The sequence below is a fragment of the Orcinus orca genome, chromosome 16 (genome assembly GCF_937001465.1).
Source record: "Orcinus orca chromosome 16, mOrcOrc1.1, whole genome shotgun sequence".
NCBI classification, from domain to species: Eukaryota; Metazoa; Chordata; class Mammalia; order Artiodactyla; family Delphinidae; genus Orcinus; species Orcinus orca.
In genome coordinates this window covers 83248317-83263981 of record NC_064574.1, presented here as the reverse complement: position 1 = coordinate 83263981, position 15665 = coordinate 83248317, and the positions used below count along the sequence as shown (strand labels likewise).

The 15665-nt window shown below is 46.0% G+C and overlaps 1 protein-coding gene across 2 annotated transcripts in view; it reads left to right on the top strand.

Moving 5' to 3' along the window:
* The first annotated feature begins 1368 nt into the window (after window positions 1–1368).
* Window positions 1369–15665, top strand: part of CYTH3 (cytohesin 3) — a 90748-nt gene continuing 76451 nt past the window's right edge. Inside the window, exon 1 of one of the 2 annotated variants that reach the window (XM_049699476.1) lies at window positions 1369–1809. In XM_049699476.1, coding sequence (XP_049555433.1) covers window positions 1758–1809 — 52 coding nt within the window. In that variant the 5' untranslated portion in view covers window positions 1369–1757. The remainder of the gene's footprint in view (window positions 1810–15665) is intronic. The other variant, XM_033426855.2, reaches the window with a different exon arrangement.

Here is a 15665-nt window from a genome sequence, read left to right as displayed (position 1 = left end):
TTCTATTAGATATTAATTCCTTCGCATACTGAAGGTTTTTAAGTCTTCCAATTACGCCATTCAAGTGCAGAAATAAAGGCTTATAATCTGAGCCTTTATTCTCCCAACACTTTCTGCAGGCTTTGTCGAAATGGAGGCCCTGGCTAAGCTGTGGGGATAATATAATACCCTGCTTACAAATAACTGGGCTATGGCTGATTCTGATGGAAATGAGCTTGGGTGGAGATCAGAGAAGCAATTTTCAGACTCAAACTTTGAGAGAAGCATCTATGGATCTCACTCTAAGAAACCTAAAGAATTAGGAGTTGACATTTAAAAGCACTTAAAATTGATAGTATCACTGAGTTCAAAGCTCCACATGTCACATTATCAAGTTCAAAGTATGCTGTCATTTTTCTCAGTAACTACGCTGTTATCTCCAAGATAACCAAGCCAACAGGAACAAGACCAGGAAGCCAAGTCTGTGGGCTGGGATGCAAACCTACATCTCCTGATGCCTAGACCCCTTTTCTGTTGTATATTTGTCACATAAGCTGCCACAGGTCTTATCTCACCCAGAAGTGTGCCGGGAGGCTTGAGCAGCGCCAGAATGCTGGGTGTTTAATTTTTGAGATTATTAGGAGATTGCACTGTTTGGAATCATCCCACAACCTTGAACAAAAAAGTGAAAAATGTCCATTTTGATAAATGACAGCAGAAAGTTCCTTAAACTCAATGGGCCATTTGTAAATATAAAACACTTGCTGGAAAATTATATTAGAGATGAATTATCTCCTCCATTACAATGTTTCCTTTTCTTTAATGCAATTTAGTTCCAGCAAATTGAACAGAAAAGCTTGGGAGGGGCCCCATTCAATGGTTCAGGAGGAGTTACTGGAAGCAAGATGTGGAGTGGAAAAGGAGATCGGGGAAGATACGGGGCAGGGGCTGGCTGAGGCCTTCTGCCCAGGGGGCCTGTGCTGAGGACCCCGGCTGTGCCCACGGGAAATTGAATTCAGAGCTCCTTCTGCATCATAAATCCAGGGCAGCTGGCAGCTTTCCAAGAGAGACGGGAGAGAAAGCGCAGGAGCGACTGGGGCCAGACGGGCCGACCCTACAAAGCCCTCTGAGGGTGAGCCCCAGGTGTGCCGGCTGGGGATTCGGTTCCAACCTCATGATAACGTTTATTTACAAGCTTTACACTTTGTTGAAGTGCACTCATCTCCAGGAAAGGAGAGCCTCCATTCTACACCAGAAAGCGGGAAGGCTGGAATTACTGTAAAATTTCTCGGGCCGAAGGGCGAAGGCTTGACTTTTTAAATACGTTTCTTGGTCTTTTTTCCCCGGGTGCACATGCGAGGAGGACCTCCCGCCGCCGTGTTTTGTAGACTCGGCATTCGCCTGCCCCGGACCCCACGTCCGTCCCAAGGCTGCTCGAAGGCGGGGCGGGGCCGGGTGTGCACGCCCGCTTCGCCCCCGGAGGGTCCCCTCTCACCCTCGCGGGGCTCCGGGCGGGGCCGAGCGCGTTCACGAGGGGTCCGGGCGGGTTCCCGCAGGCGGGGCCGCGCGGCCTCGGGCCACGCCCATCGCAGCCGGGGGCGGGGCCTGCGCGCCACGTGACGGCGGCGCCGAGCGGCGAGCGCCCCGCCCCGCGGGAGGAGGCCCGGGCTGCGACCGGGTCCGCGCGCTGCTGGAGCTGCACGGCCGCCGGCGCGCTCCGCACCCGCGGCCCCTCGCCCGCTGGCCCCGGGCTCGCCGGCTGCGGGAGCGGCTTCAAGATGGACGAAGACGGCGGCGGCGGCGGCGGCGGCGGCGGCGAGGGCGGCGGCGGTGAGTGTCGGAGGTGTGGCCGGCGCGGCTGGCGGCCTGGGGCGGGGGTCGCGGACGCGCCGGACCGGAGCGGGGACTGCCGGTCCCGGGTCGGGGGTTGGTGGTGCAGGTCCGCCTGAGAAGACCGGGTCTGGGCAGCGCCAGTGCCGGCTGCCGACCGCCGAGGCCCGCGGCGCGCGCCGGGCCCGGGGCCCGAGGCGGGGGTCCGGGGGCCCCGAGGCGGGGTCGTCGCGGAGCCCGGGCGAGGGTCTGGGACGAGGCTGGGGCTGCCCGCCGGCCGGGGCCTCCCGGAGGCTCGGGTCGGGGTTCGGGGGTCGCTCTCCGCAGGCGGGGGACCTTGGGGGCGACCTTCTCTGCTCTCACGCCCTCCGGAGCCCAACCGTCGGTGACGACCCTCCCCGCGTCTTCTCTCAGGTGGTGGGAAGCGGGGAGTCCACGGGAAACCGGGATGGCAAAGTTTTGAATTGCGGATCCTCTGGGTCCAAGAAGGGCGGCTGCGGGGAGAGGGTTGAACGTCGTGACAGTTTTCTTGGCTTTAGGTCAGAAGTGGTCAGTGGGATCGTTAAATGAGGAGGGGGCAGCTAGAGCGCACGCATTTTATGAAATAGGGGAACGTTACGGAGTGAGCCAAAAATAAATTTAAAAAAAGTCAGAGGAGCCGAGGGGTCGGAGTCAGGAGCTGCAGCCCGCCCGGAGGTGAGACCAGAAAACCAAGCTGTCCCTCTGACGCTCGGTCACCTCTTGCTAGAAGATTCGCGTTTGTTGTAAATTATTTAGTGGAATACAGATTACCGTTGTGTCATGATGCGAATTACGCCTTTAAAAGCGAATAACGTGTCTCTGTAGTGTCTGTGGATGGAGTGGGGTCATTGGCTTGGGAAGCAAAGGGTTAATACCCCTGTTTTACAGGAACACCCAAAGTTAAGGATCTCTCTCTGTTTTTGCTAAAGATCTCCTTTATGCTGACAGACGGAATCATCAGAATCCCTTGTAATAAGGGAGCATTTTGGAAAAAAAAAATCTTAATTACAGGCTGCGGAGCAGCTGCCTGTAAGAATCAGCAGTGTTGAAAGCTTCAGGATGAAGTGGTTAATCAAGGTACCTTCTAGCATTTAAGTGCTGCTCCGGGGGAAATGTTTGCGCCCCAAGAAGCGGTGGGGCTGGGATGGGGGTAAGTTCGCCCGAATCCTGGCGTTTGTCGAGTTCAGTTTTCATAGTTGAAGCTGGGGGTAGCACTGTGGCACTGAGTGGGTGTGTTGTTTTGACGGAAAGTTCTGTGGAAAGGAGGAGCGCAGGTGCACACCCTCCTCCAGCCAGGCTGCTGTCTGAAGAATGTAAGTGATGGATTCTCCGTGGACGCGGTGCTTCCTGCCTGTCAAAATCGGGGTAATAGCACCGGCAGACAAGTGTCTCCTTTTTAGAAAACAAAGACAAACAACTGTAATATTTAAACGTTTGACATTCGAGTCCAGGCAGCTGGCTGGCTTGGCGATTTCATTTGAAGGAGTTTTGGACTCTGTCCGTTAAGGAATGTAGAAAACTTGAAGGTAAAAGCAGGTATAAAGATGAAAAAAGGAAGCCAGTATAGATCTTGAATATTATAGCGAAGGACAGTATTACATCTCCAAAGTATCAAGACTTTCTTTGGGCTAATATAGCTCATCTGGGAATACAATCCTGAGATTTAAAAAAAAAAAAATCACGCACAGGAGCTGTGCATTAACGTTATTTATAATAGAAAATTGGAAACGACAGTGCCTAATAGGAGACTGGTGAGGTAAATTATGGGGAGTTTACTGGAGGAAATATTTTCCAACCATTAAAAATAAGCAGTTTTATATATTATGGTCTAAACAATGTAAAAACTGCTGATATTATGGATGTTTTATTTTCTTGGTTTTTATATTTTCCAAGTTTCTGGAATGATGTATATTACTTTCAAATTTGGAAAAAAAAAACTTAAAAAATTTACCCTAGTAAGACAATTGATAAAATTTGAATAGGCAATAGATCAGATAATGGTACTGTATCAGTATTAAATTTCTGGGTTTTGATAATAAAAATAGAGAAAATATTCCTTTTCTTAGGAAATACACACTGAATTATTAAGGTATAAGGAAGTATAGTGCCTCAGCTTACTCTCAAGTGGTTCAGAAAAAAAAGTTCACACACATGAAAAAAATAGAGACAGAAGGATAAACATATAGGGCAAAACGTAAATACTTGGTGTATCTGGGTCAAGGGTATATTGGTATTTGTTGTACAATTCTTGGAACTTTTCTGAATGTTTGAAATTATATAAAATCATCTCTTCAAAAAAAAAATTACCCTGCAGTGGGAAAAAGGATATGATTGTTTTTAAAATATCATTTAATTCACTTCACTGGAACGGTCAACAATGAACAGATATTTATTGATTATTTACTAAAATGTCCCTGCCTTATTAAGCTTTATTGATATGGTTTATTAAATTCTTTCTTCCTTGCCTCATGGAAGACACTTTAAAATGTTTGGCATTCTTAGAGCAAGTGTGTTTTTGAATAGATGGAAATCTTAAGAGTTTTGAAAGAAGAGTCATAGTGCTTGTCATATAAATTCGGTGTGCTTATATTTAACTTTTGATTGATGGAAGTTTTGAAGTTAACATACTTCTTTATGGTTCATTAGTTTTTATCACCATTTAGATTTCTAAAAATGCTTTGCTTTAAAATTCATGGTTTTAAAAATAAAGTTCAGCCCTTCGAAAGAATAGTTTTGCTTGCCAGTCATTTGCAAAACATAACTTTTTTGGGTATATTTTTAGAGTGTAGTACAGAACTTTGAACTGTATATGGGGAAGTCAGTTTCAGCTTGTTTACCAGAGAGGGTAAATAATCTATTCAAACATAGTTATGCCAGGGGCAAAAGAATTAAAATATCTTTTTGCTAATGTGTTGGTCCGGTTAGAAGACTTCAAAAAATGATTCCTGCTTGCTGTTTTGATACTTTTAAGTGTTTGTCCAGGGTATTACTGTTTGTTCTTTAACTGTAGGATAAGGAGAGAGGGTGGTGGTAGGAATAGCTGGAAGGCAGTTCTAAGGAGGAACACATGGGGGGCACTAGATTACAAGAACACACTTATTTATAATGTGTGCTGAGTGTAGTTAAGGTATCTTTCATTCCTTTGGGGCCTTGTTGCCTTTCAGTTTTTCTAGAACAGTTCTTGAGATATGTCTCTACTTGGAAGGTGACTGGCTAGTTCGGTTCATTGCCACCATCCTAATGCTCAGTTTGGGAGTCTGTGTGATTGAACTTCCTGAACGGACCCTCTGTGGCAGATGAGGTGAATAACTTTACTGATTTCCCCTCCCTCCTGCACCCCGCCCCCCCTTACCCCATCAGCATAGCTGAGACCTAAGCCTGTGCTTCACGTGAAAAGCTGCTCCACCTCACCCAATAAAAGTTAATATAAATTAAGGCCAGGCTGAGATCCCAGATTTTGCCTGTCAGGCAAGCGATAACCCCTACATTTGAAACCATCTGTGGGCGATGGGAGTGTAAATTAGTTACCACTCGTAAGGAGGCTGCGCCAGCCTGTGCTTGGCTGGCTTGGATCCATTGCTTGCCCTTCGCCTGCAGAGGGACATTTCCCAGAGCCTGGGTCGGCTGGCTCGGGGCTAGGTGTGGCCAGTGGGAGCCGCTGGTGGGTGATTGGATGGCAGGAGGAAGGGAGAGGCCAGGTTATCGTCTTTGCTCGCATTCTGCCTTCAGCCTTGTGTCTGGCGGTCGGTCTCCTTTTGGCTCCAGCTCCTGCCTGTTGACCGAGCCCCCGAGCTTTGGAAGGACCTCCTGCCTGTGACCCTCCAGTTTAGAGGTGGTAGCAGCTTGTTCTTCTTGCTAATCGCTGCATTGTCTTACCATTTCCTGTATGATTCTCAGCTTTTCTATTGTATGTGTAACCAATTCCTTGTTTTAAATTCCCTCTGCTTCAACTCCTTGAGGGCCTTCTGTTTCTCTGGTTGGACCCCGATAGATACAGGTGCCCTGGGCAGCAGCTTTTAAAATTACAGGCATGTACATCCTTTGACGCAATACCAGTTCTAGGAATTTAACGTGTAGGTATATTTTTACATGCCTGAGATACCGTAGGTACAAGAGTATTCACTGCCTTGTTTGTAATAGTAAAAGATGGAGAATAACCCGAGTGTTCACTTCACGTTATGTACCCGCATGGCGATTGAAGTCGTGAGGCTGTAGAAAGGAATGAGGAGGCTCCTTATGAACCCATAGGCAGAGGTTTCCAAAGTATTTTACTAAGTTACAGAAGCAAAGTGTAGGCAAATGTGCACTGTTTGTTACCATTTCTGTTAAAAAGAAAAAAAAGGAAGTGGTTACATATGCATGAAAATTCTCTGGAAGGCTAAGCAAGGAACTAATAACAATGGTTACCTGTTGGGGAGGGTGATGGGAACCAAGCAGATGGGGAACGTCAGTGCCCGGGAAACTTCGCTCTATGCCTTTTTATATTTTGCAATTCAGAAAAGCTTGTCCATCTCCACTGTTTGCCAAACTGGAAACCAGTTTCACAGAAAAATAGTATGAAAACACCCTTTTTGAGAGAGTTTTAAAAATTGAATTATAGTTGATTTACAATGTTATGTTTTAGGTGTACAACAAAGTGATTCGATATTTTTGGAGTTTTTGTATATTAAAAAAATCAATGTAACCTGTAGAAAGTTATAAAATAAATAACTTATTTTTTCAGTCTGCATAGGAAATTAACTGCTTTCTTTTGAATGTTTAAAAAGTGACATGATAGGTGCTTTTAGGGTATGCTTAGAGTGTATTGTTTTCTGGAACATTTATTTATTCAACAAATATTGATAGCATCCCGACCAAATGCCAGGTCCTGTGCTTGGCGGAAGGGTGAATACAGTGAATAAAGCAGATGAATTTCCTGCGTTCCTGGAGCTTTTGTTTAGACGGGAGACTGAAGAAAAATGTAAACAGATGTATAAAGTCTTTGCAAATTATGCTGATGTGTGAAAGGAAATCAACAAGGGGTTGAGGGGAGAGTTGGGGGCCTGTGGTGGGAGGGGTAGGTAGGGCCCGTAGCCAGGGGAGGCCTCTTGGAGGGAAGACTCTTTCAGGTGTGACCTAAAGGGGTCGAGGACCAGGCAGAGGCTGGGCCCGGGGCTTGGGGAAGCAGAGTGCCTCCAGAGGGCTGAAAGCTGCCGTGTGTGGTCTGAGCCAGCAGTGAACTGGGACGCTTCAGGCAGTTTGAGTAGGTAAGGAATTTACATTTTATTAAGTGTGTGAAGCCAATGAAGGGTTTTAAACTGCGGGATGACATTTGATTTATGTGTAAGTAATTGTAGCTAATGTTTACACAATGGTCTCTGTGTCCAGTTCTGCCCCGCCTGCTTTATGGATCTATTTACTTTTCGCAATAACCCTGTTAGGTACTTAACATGAGCACCATTTACGGGTGACAGTGGACAGCTGAGGCACAGGGAAGCCAAGTAGCTTACAGCTAGTAAGTGGTGGAGCCGAGCTTTGAACCCAGGCGTCCTGGCTTCAGAGGCCATGTTCTCAAGCACTGGACACCCTGCCCTGTAAGGAGAGTGTCCTCGGCTGCCGAGTGGGGAGCAGAGTGGAGGAGGGGCAGAGAGGACTTGGGGATAGGCGCCAGTGAGGAGGGGTTCGGGTGGGAGTCACAGGGGCGAGGTGGATTGCGGGGGGTGGCAAAAGTGAAGGGAAAGATCGGTGTAGGACAAACCTATATAAAAACTCACGGAAAAGTACAGAAAGCAGTGAAACAAACACGTTCCCATTACTCAGAATCCATGTAGCTGTTAATGTTCTGTCCCATCGTTTAAGGTCTTTACAAAAACGAATTAAAGCATCTCAGGTAAGTGTCTCCATCCTAGCACCTGGCAGCAGCGTTCTTCCCATTGCTCAGGCCCAGATTCTGGTGCGGTCTTCCACTTCCTTTGCCTTAGCCGTCCAGCGTTCTCCTTGCCACCGCCCTTGTCCACACAGCAGCCAGAGCTGTCTCTCTAAAGCAGAGGTCGTGTCACTCCTCTCCAAGTCGGCACCGTCCTTGGCGCACTCAGAGTCCCCTGCTGCCTGCAGTGTCGGGTCCCTGTGCTCTAGGCCAGGGGCCTACACACTTTTCCTGTAAGAAGGCCCGACAGCAGACGTTCTCAGCTGTGTGGGCCACACTTGGGCTCTCACACGCTCTTCTTCATAACCCTTTAAAAACATAAAAAAACGTTCTCGCCTTGGGGCTGTCCTTGCCCCTGCTCTAGTCCCCTGTGGTCTCTGATAGTTGCCCTCACTTTTGTCACCACGCTGGTTCCGTGAACTTGCCAAGCGCTGCCCTGACTCCGTGCCTTGGCACTTACTCTGCCCACGGTGATTTCCCCTTAGGTATCTGCGTATGTGCTTGCTTGGTCCCTTCGGGTTTCTGCTCGCACGTCTCCCTGCCACAGAGGCCTTCGTCCACCAGCCTGTCTCAAGTAGCACCCCGCTGTCCCCCTTCCCAGCCTCATTTTTCCTCTTCGCTCTTAGCACTCCTCATCTGCTGCACACCTGTTCATCCTTCGTCTCTCCTCTCTTAGAATGTAAGTTCTGTGAAAGAAGGAATAGCGTCTGCTTTTAACCACTGCTGTCTCTCCAAGACCTGAGATGTCGTGTGGAATAGGCCTTCAGTGAATACTTGTCAATAAGTACTGAGTAAAGTGGGGCTCGCTCCTGTCGAGCGCTTCTGGTCCTCTTCCCCTTCCTGTCTTTTGTATTTCCTAAAGGCAACCATGATGAATGTGATGTGGGCCCTCTGGAATAGTTTTCATACTGGAATGTGTATGTGTGTGTGTCGGTAAGCAATATATGGATCTCTTTTTGGTTTGTTTAAAAAATTATCAAAAAATGGCATCATACTCTGTGTAATGTTCTGCAGCTTGTGTTTGAGGTTATCCGTATTATTATGTAGAGACCCTGTTTGTTTCTTTTAACTGCCATAACGTTTTATTTTTCTTGTCCTGCCTTGGACTGTTCTGTTGATTTTACATTGTTGCAAAGAATACCACGGCTCCTCTCCTTTTACAAGCTGTGGAAGTTTCTCTTGAGTATCTCTAGGATCGCAGTTGTGGGTTATAGGTGTGCTCTCTGCTTAACCAGATGCTGGCAGGTTGGTTTCTCACTAGGTGTGTTATCAGCGTCGTCATCAGCTCTTGGCGTTTGTCAGACTTCTAAGTGTTCGCCTGTCTCCTGGGTGAGAAATGATGCACTGTTATAATTCGCATTGCTCTGCTAGATGTATTTTGGAGGATCAGATGGGCGTATTGACAGCTGGGAGGTTAAAGGCAAAGGAACTGCAGGAATCAGAGATGACTCCTAGGTTTCTGGCTCGCGTGACTGTGGGTGCTGCTGCTTCAGGAGAAGGGGAGTCTTGAGAGAAAACCATTTGGGGGGCTCATTTGTTTTTTTGTTGAAGATGTCATTATTTTGTCCTCACTTTTTTTTTTTTTTTTCGGTACGCGGACCTCTCTCTCACTGTTGTGGCCTCTCCCATTGCAGAGCACAGGCTCCGGACGCGCAGGCTCAGCGGCCATGGCTCACGGGCCCAGCCGCTCCGCAGCACGTGGGATCTTCCCGGACCGGGGCACGAACCCATGTCCCCTGCATCGGCAGGCGGACTCTCAACCACTGCGCCACCAGGGAAGCCCATCTGTTGAGTTCTTAATTTCAGTTATTGCTTTTTTCAGTGTTCTTGATTCTTTTGTTAGATTCCAATTTTCTGTTAAAATTTTTCGTCTTGTCCAGTGAATTTCTTTATTAGTTATTGGTGTCTGATAACGTCAATATTTGGACATCCTGTGAATATATTCTGTTGTGTCTTTTACCCTTGGTTTTCAGTCTGTGATCTTGATTCCAGATTGCCTGTTAAGCTTTAATTAAATTCTAGACGATGTGCATGAAAAACTATAGAGGTAGTTTGAGACTATCTTCTTCAAGAGAGGCTCCTGGCAGGCAGTTAGGGTGGGGAAGTAATCACTTTAACACTGTGAGGGTTGGTCTCCCTCTGGTTTCCCCTTCTCCCAGGGTATAGCGCTTTGGTGGTCCCAGCTGAAAGTTCGGGGTGTTTACCAGGGCCTCTTCTACTTGGCAGCCCCTGAATTCTAATTTTGTCCCCCCAGTGCCATCAGACTGCTGGAGATTCTGTTGACCTCATATTCTATTCTCAACTACTTGTCTCTGCTTAGCTTCTTGGCCTTTGACTTTCTGCTGTGAATTGGCAAATGTCTCGAGGAGAAAAGTGGCTCAGATGATTGGGCTCATCTCTCTGCACCTTCTCTCTGGGATCCTGGCCTCCTAGGTTCTCACTGCATTGGTAGCTCTCTGATACCTTCAAACAGTTGTTTCTTATAATTTGCTCAGCCTTTTTAGTTGTTCTTGGCAGAAGGGTTGTCTGCAACAAGCTGGTCAGCTTTTACTGGAAACAGAATCTTAGGAATTCAGTTTTGGTGTTTAAAATTCGGACTTCTTTGTGAGATGTCCTGGTAGAGATGGTAGGAAGATGCTTAGCTATGTGGTCTGCTGCTTAGAAGAATGGTCTGGATAGGAGATAAACATTGGGAAGATTTAAATTCTTCTAATTTATGGGAATGGGTGAGAGATCACTTAGGGGAGAGAGTTGAGAGAGAGGAGAAAAATTCCAGGACTGAAGACAACCCAGAAAAGGAGACCAAGAAAGGGTAAAGTTTTGCTGTGTGGTGAGAATAGAGGGAAAGCGTGGGGCGTGGTGAGTGGCGGGGAGCTTAGGGAGGGAAATGTGGGTTTGTTTTGCAACTAAGCATTTCTCAAGTAAGTCCTTCTGATAGAGGACCGACAGTAATTCATCAGGTGAGTTAGAATAGTAATGCTGTTTGCACGTCACACTCTTAGTGTAAATAACTTTGGAAGAGAGAAACTATTTTTTAAAGGTTATTGGCACGTCCTTCGGGAAGCACGTTTATCAACTTGTAGTAGAGGATTATTGAAACTTCTGAAGTGAAATGAAATGAAAAAATAGGTTTTACCAAAGTATCCTAAAAGCTGCATAAAGCATATTAAATATTTTGAATTTGTGGGAAAATAGTAAATCATTTAAATGAGAGTAGAAAATACATGACTCTCCATCCTGATATTGAAGTTAATCAAACATAAACTTTTTATAGTTAATGTCAGCCCCCCAGTCGACATGATAGAATAGACACGAGATCCCGTAGTGTTTTATAACGTGACTGCGACAACTCAGCAAGCGTTTATTTTGGGTAAATATCTTTCAGTATTCCGTAAATATTAGAAAAGACTCACCTGAGTCAATTTAGTTGGCTAAGGCTATTTTGTGATTTACTTTGATAGAGCAGATTTACTCTTTCTGCTGACTTGATCTCACCAGGCGCACTGTGCAAATAGGGGAAAGTAAGTTCCTATCTTAAACTTGCAGCAGGGCTATTTTTAATCACTGTACTCTTCTTTGGAACAACTTATTCCTGTAATTAATAAATAAAAATGGCAGTTTGCTATAAAACCAGACATTTTAATGATGATTGAAAAGTATTTCCCAATATCTAGCTAATTAGTGAATTTTTTTTTTCGGTTTTCATCCAGATGTTTGGCAACATGTAGACACAGCCTTACTGCAATTTTCTAATTCACTTTCATGGGAACATATAATATTCTCCGTTTATCTTGGACAGCAGAGTTTCCTTTTTCTTTGGACAGATACATATGAAACACATGCTCTTCTAGTAGAGTTTTGTGGTCCTCAGAGAATTCTCTGAAGGAGGAAATGGGTTGACCTATTTGGTTGCTATGAAGTAAAAACAATCTTGTTTTCATTTTTTTCATGAACATCTGGGTTGCATTTATTTTACATTCTGGAGGTTCTTTAAAACCACAGTTTGATAATATGAGGCTTCATTAAAACAGTCACTATTTAGCTATTTCAATAGTTAATTTAGTGCTGGGGTGGCTGATAGACTTTTTAAAATCTTAAAAAAAAGTTTCCCTTTCTATAAAATGTAACTTTTAAATAACAACCCTTGATTTTAAACCATAAAACGGGATCTAGATATTCTGGGGCGGCAGGGGAAGGGTCGGTCAGCTGGTTTGTTTCTCTGTTGCCCACCGCCATGCAGGCTGGCCTTTGGTAGGCCTGAATTCGAGTCTGTAGCTGCCATTGTGCTTCCCATCACAAATCCATCCTCCCTCCCTTCCTTGCTTGACAACCCTATTTGTGCAGATAATCTGTCCATTGTGAAGCGACCGTATCACCACGAGGAAGTGAATCTTAAATGGTGTAAACCAGGTAAGGTAATCCCGTTTTCCTTTATTGACTGTGTAAGCTAAATCTGACCAATGAGCTGTGAAGGGCAGTTAGCAGGGCGACTTCTTGGAAGGGTATCTTCCTTCTTGGAAAAATACACAGGGAAGAAACAGTTCCTCTTCTTATGATGGCCTTTGTTGGGCCTGGGTGGGTAGCCAACTTACATTCACGATATCCCTGAAGTCCGTCCAGTTCCAGGCCCCCACGCTGAGGATGATCTGCTGGACCCTTGGTGGAGTTGCTGGGCTTCACCCACTGGGGAGCCCCCCCCCCCGCCCCCACGTCTCCACGTGTCCTGTCCTATGTGACTGTAGATACCTGTCTTGTTCCAGGGCTGAGGAGAAGTGACTGGAACCAGGGCTGCGGGGTTGTCTGATACTGGCTGGAGCGGTAGGCAGGTTTCATTCTCTTATTTATTAAGAATAAGAATCTCATCTTGGCCATTGAGGGCCAAGAGGAAACCTCTTCTCTCTGCCACACGTGTTCACTGGGTGTATATATTTATCCCTTTAAGAACGGAGCTAGGTTACACTTTCTTTTTGAGATGAACACTTTCTGCTACTTTGAATAAAGCAAAATATATTTTCACATGCTTGTAAATCCATTAACAGTTTCATTTGGCACATCCTTATGACTACATTTCTTTATTTATTTTTTATCATTTTTAAAAATTTATTTATTTATATATTTTTGATGCGTTGAGTCTTCATTGCTGCACCCGGGGTTTCTCTAGTTGTGGCGAGCGGGGGCTACTCTTCGTTGCGGTGCGTGGGCTTCTCATTGCGGTGGCTTCTCGTTGCAGAGCACGGGCTCTAGGCACGTGGGCTTCAGTAGTTGCAGCACACAGGCTCAGTAGTTGCAGCACTTGGGCCCTAGAGCTCTTGGGCTTCAGTAGTTGTGGCACATGGGCTCAGTAGTTGTGGCTCATGGGTTCTAGAGCGCAGGCTCAGTAGTTGTGGCTCATGGGCTTAGTTGCTCCACAGCATGTGGGATCTTCCTGGACCAGGGCTTGAACCCGTGTCCCCTGCGTTGGCAGGTGGATTCTTAACCACTGAGCCACCAGGGAGGTCCATGACTACATTTATTTTAACACAGAAATATTTTAGAAAATGCAGTAATCGGAAGTGGCAGGCGTTGGTCATTTAATATTCTGTTAGAAGACAGGACTTCCTTTTAGCTCTTTTCGGAGAGGAAATAAAATGATTAAGCATGTCCTTTTCCAAGTTTCAGTAATTAGATTAAAATTTTTTTGAATTGAGACAGGCAAATGAATTCATTTTTGTTTGTATTAGAGTATGGGAAAATGGGAGGATTTCAGTGACTTTTAAATGTTTGGCCTGTTCACACGATGAGGCTGTATTTCCCGAGTGTGGGAGGACAAGTGACTGCAGACTTTGATTCAGTATGTGATGCCCTCATGAGAGCGAGAACCATCTTGAGGATAAAATGACGCCTTTCATCGCCTGTGTAACAAGAATCTTAACGCTAGATAATTGTTCTTCTGAAGCATTGTGTTTCCCCAGGAATCACAGAGTATCTGCTGTAGATTCCCCAAAGTCACATGTTTCTAAAGCTTAGCCTTTTCATTTAAAATAGTGGGTAAGCTGTGTGCTGGTCAGACGGTTACTATGTTTTTATTTTGACAAAAGAACATCACATGCCTTCTTCCCTCCTTCCTGTGGGTCAGACTGGTCTTTAGGGTGTTGAGAATCTCGCTCACAAGAGGAGTCCGGAGCGCATGTCGCACGTCCTCCGGCAGCCCTCGTGGTGGTTCTGCCTCACAGATGCCCAGCAGTTTGGCTGGACGTGCAGAACATGATTATTTTTTTAACCTGGAAAGAACATAAGCCGAGATATTCCCCCTGGGCTCTGCTGCTATCAGTACTTAGACATTTGGCTTTAGGATTTAAGTCCCTGGTACCTTCGGGCGGCCTCCATCCTTTTCTCCTCCAGCGGAGGGGCAGGGGCGTCTGAAGCCTTTCTTTTCTCATGTCTTCCTGTCCAGTGTTATGATCCTGACAAAGAGCAGACCCTCCCGCGTGTAGAGATGACAAAGACTTCCAGAAGTCTTCTGGCTTCTTCTGCATTTGAAATCTTATCTCCCTTTTCTCTTTGACCTGTGAAAATTCGAGGTAGGGTAAAAAGAATTGCACTCTCGAGGGAAAAGTCTGCACCTGGAAATGTGGTGCAGGCCTGCCCAGCAGTACGGAGTCGGGGGCACACCCTCAGCCCCACTCGGTGGCTGGTCGCCGGCCCCAGCTGTCTCCCTACGTCTGGAAGCTTTCTAGTCAACGTGAGCTTGGCTCGGGCGGTTTTAACTTGGTTTTAGCAGTCAAGAGACACATCGGTGACTGGGAATTTCAGGAACAGATTTGACAGGAGAGCCTTTTCCTTAATTAAAGAGTTGTAAATTGACAGTCAGGGCCGGTCCAGCTTTCACTAGTTAGAGATGAAAGGCCAAGCTCAGGTGGTAAAACTAACCTGATCATCTTCCCCCAGTGCTAGAGAGGGGAGTCTTTTAGTGTAAACCCTTCATTTCATGAGACCGTTTCTGCATGTTTTGTTGAAGCTCTTTTCCCCTAATGTCCCTAAACATGTCCCTGCTGCCCTCCCCGCTCCATTCAGAGACCATTACTTTCATCCATTTACTGGAACTGGGAGCCTCAGGATGGCCCAGCGCTGTGGCGGACAGCCTTCCTTGACCTCGGCCGTGCTTCCTTCTGGCGGGCTGTGTTGGGATGAACCATGCCGGAGAGAACCATGCAGCTACCCCTGCCCAGATAACCTCAGTCCCGTGGGAGTGGAGAGGCCCCCTTCCCCCTTGTGATCTCTGGGAATTACGATTTCAGAATTTTTGCCTGGTTGCTCTATCAGGTCAGCCATCGAAGGATGTTTCAGACAGTTTCCTCAGCTCAAGGCAGAAAATAGTCGGCTGTGATGTTAGTGGTTTGTTCTGAGAATCTGAGACTCTCAGAGAGGTTTGCTTAAACATTTCAACTGGTTATTTGTTGTTGACGTATTTTTAAGCAAATATATGCAGCTGTGGTACCTCTAGCCTTGATTGTGTAAATTACTTAATCTCCTAGAGATTAATCTTAATCTCCTAGAAATTAATTTAATCTCCTAGAGCTTCAATCTTCCCATATGTAAAATGGACATTGAAAAACCCAAGTGAAGTTACTTAATGAAAAATTTATCAAAAATCCCCAATAAACAGCAGGCATTTAAAACCTTTTGTCGTCAACATAGTCAGCCCCTTGCCCACCCTTAGAAGCACAGCAGAGCGAACTGGAAGATGTTTTGTGTTTGGGTTTAGGAATAACTGATGATTGGCAGTATGATTATTGTTTCTTTTCTCCTCCAATTTGGTATTTTGAAAATTTTCAAAACTACAGAAAAGTTGAAATAGTGCAGTGAATACCCATGTATCTTTAACCTAATTGCTAGCATTTTTGCCACATTTGCCTTATCTCTAATATGTACTACTTTTTTTTTTGGCTAA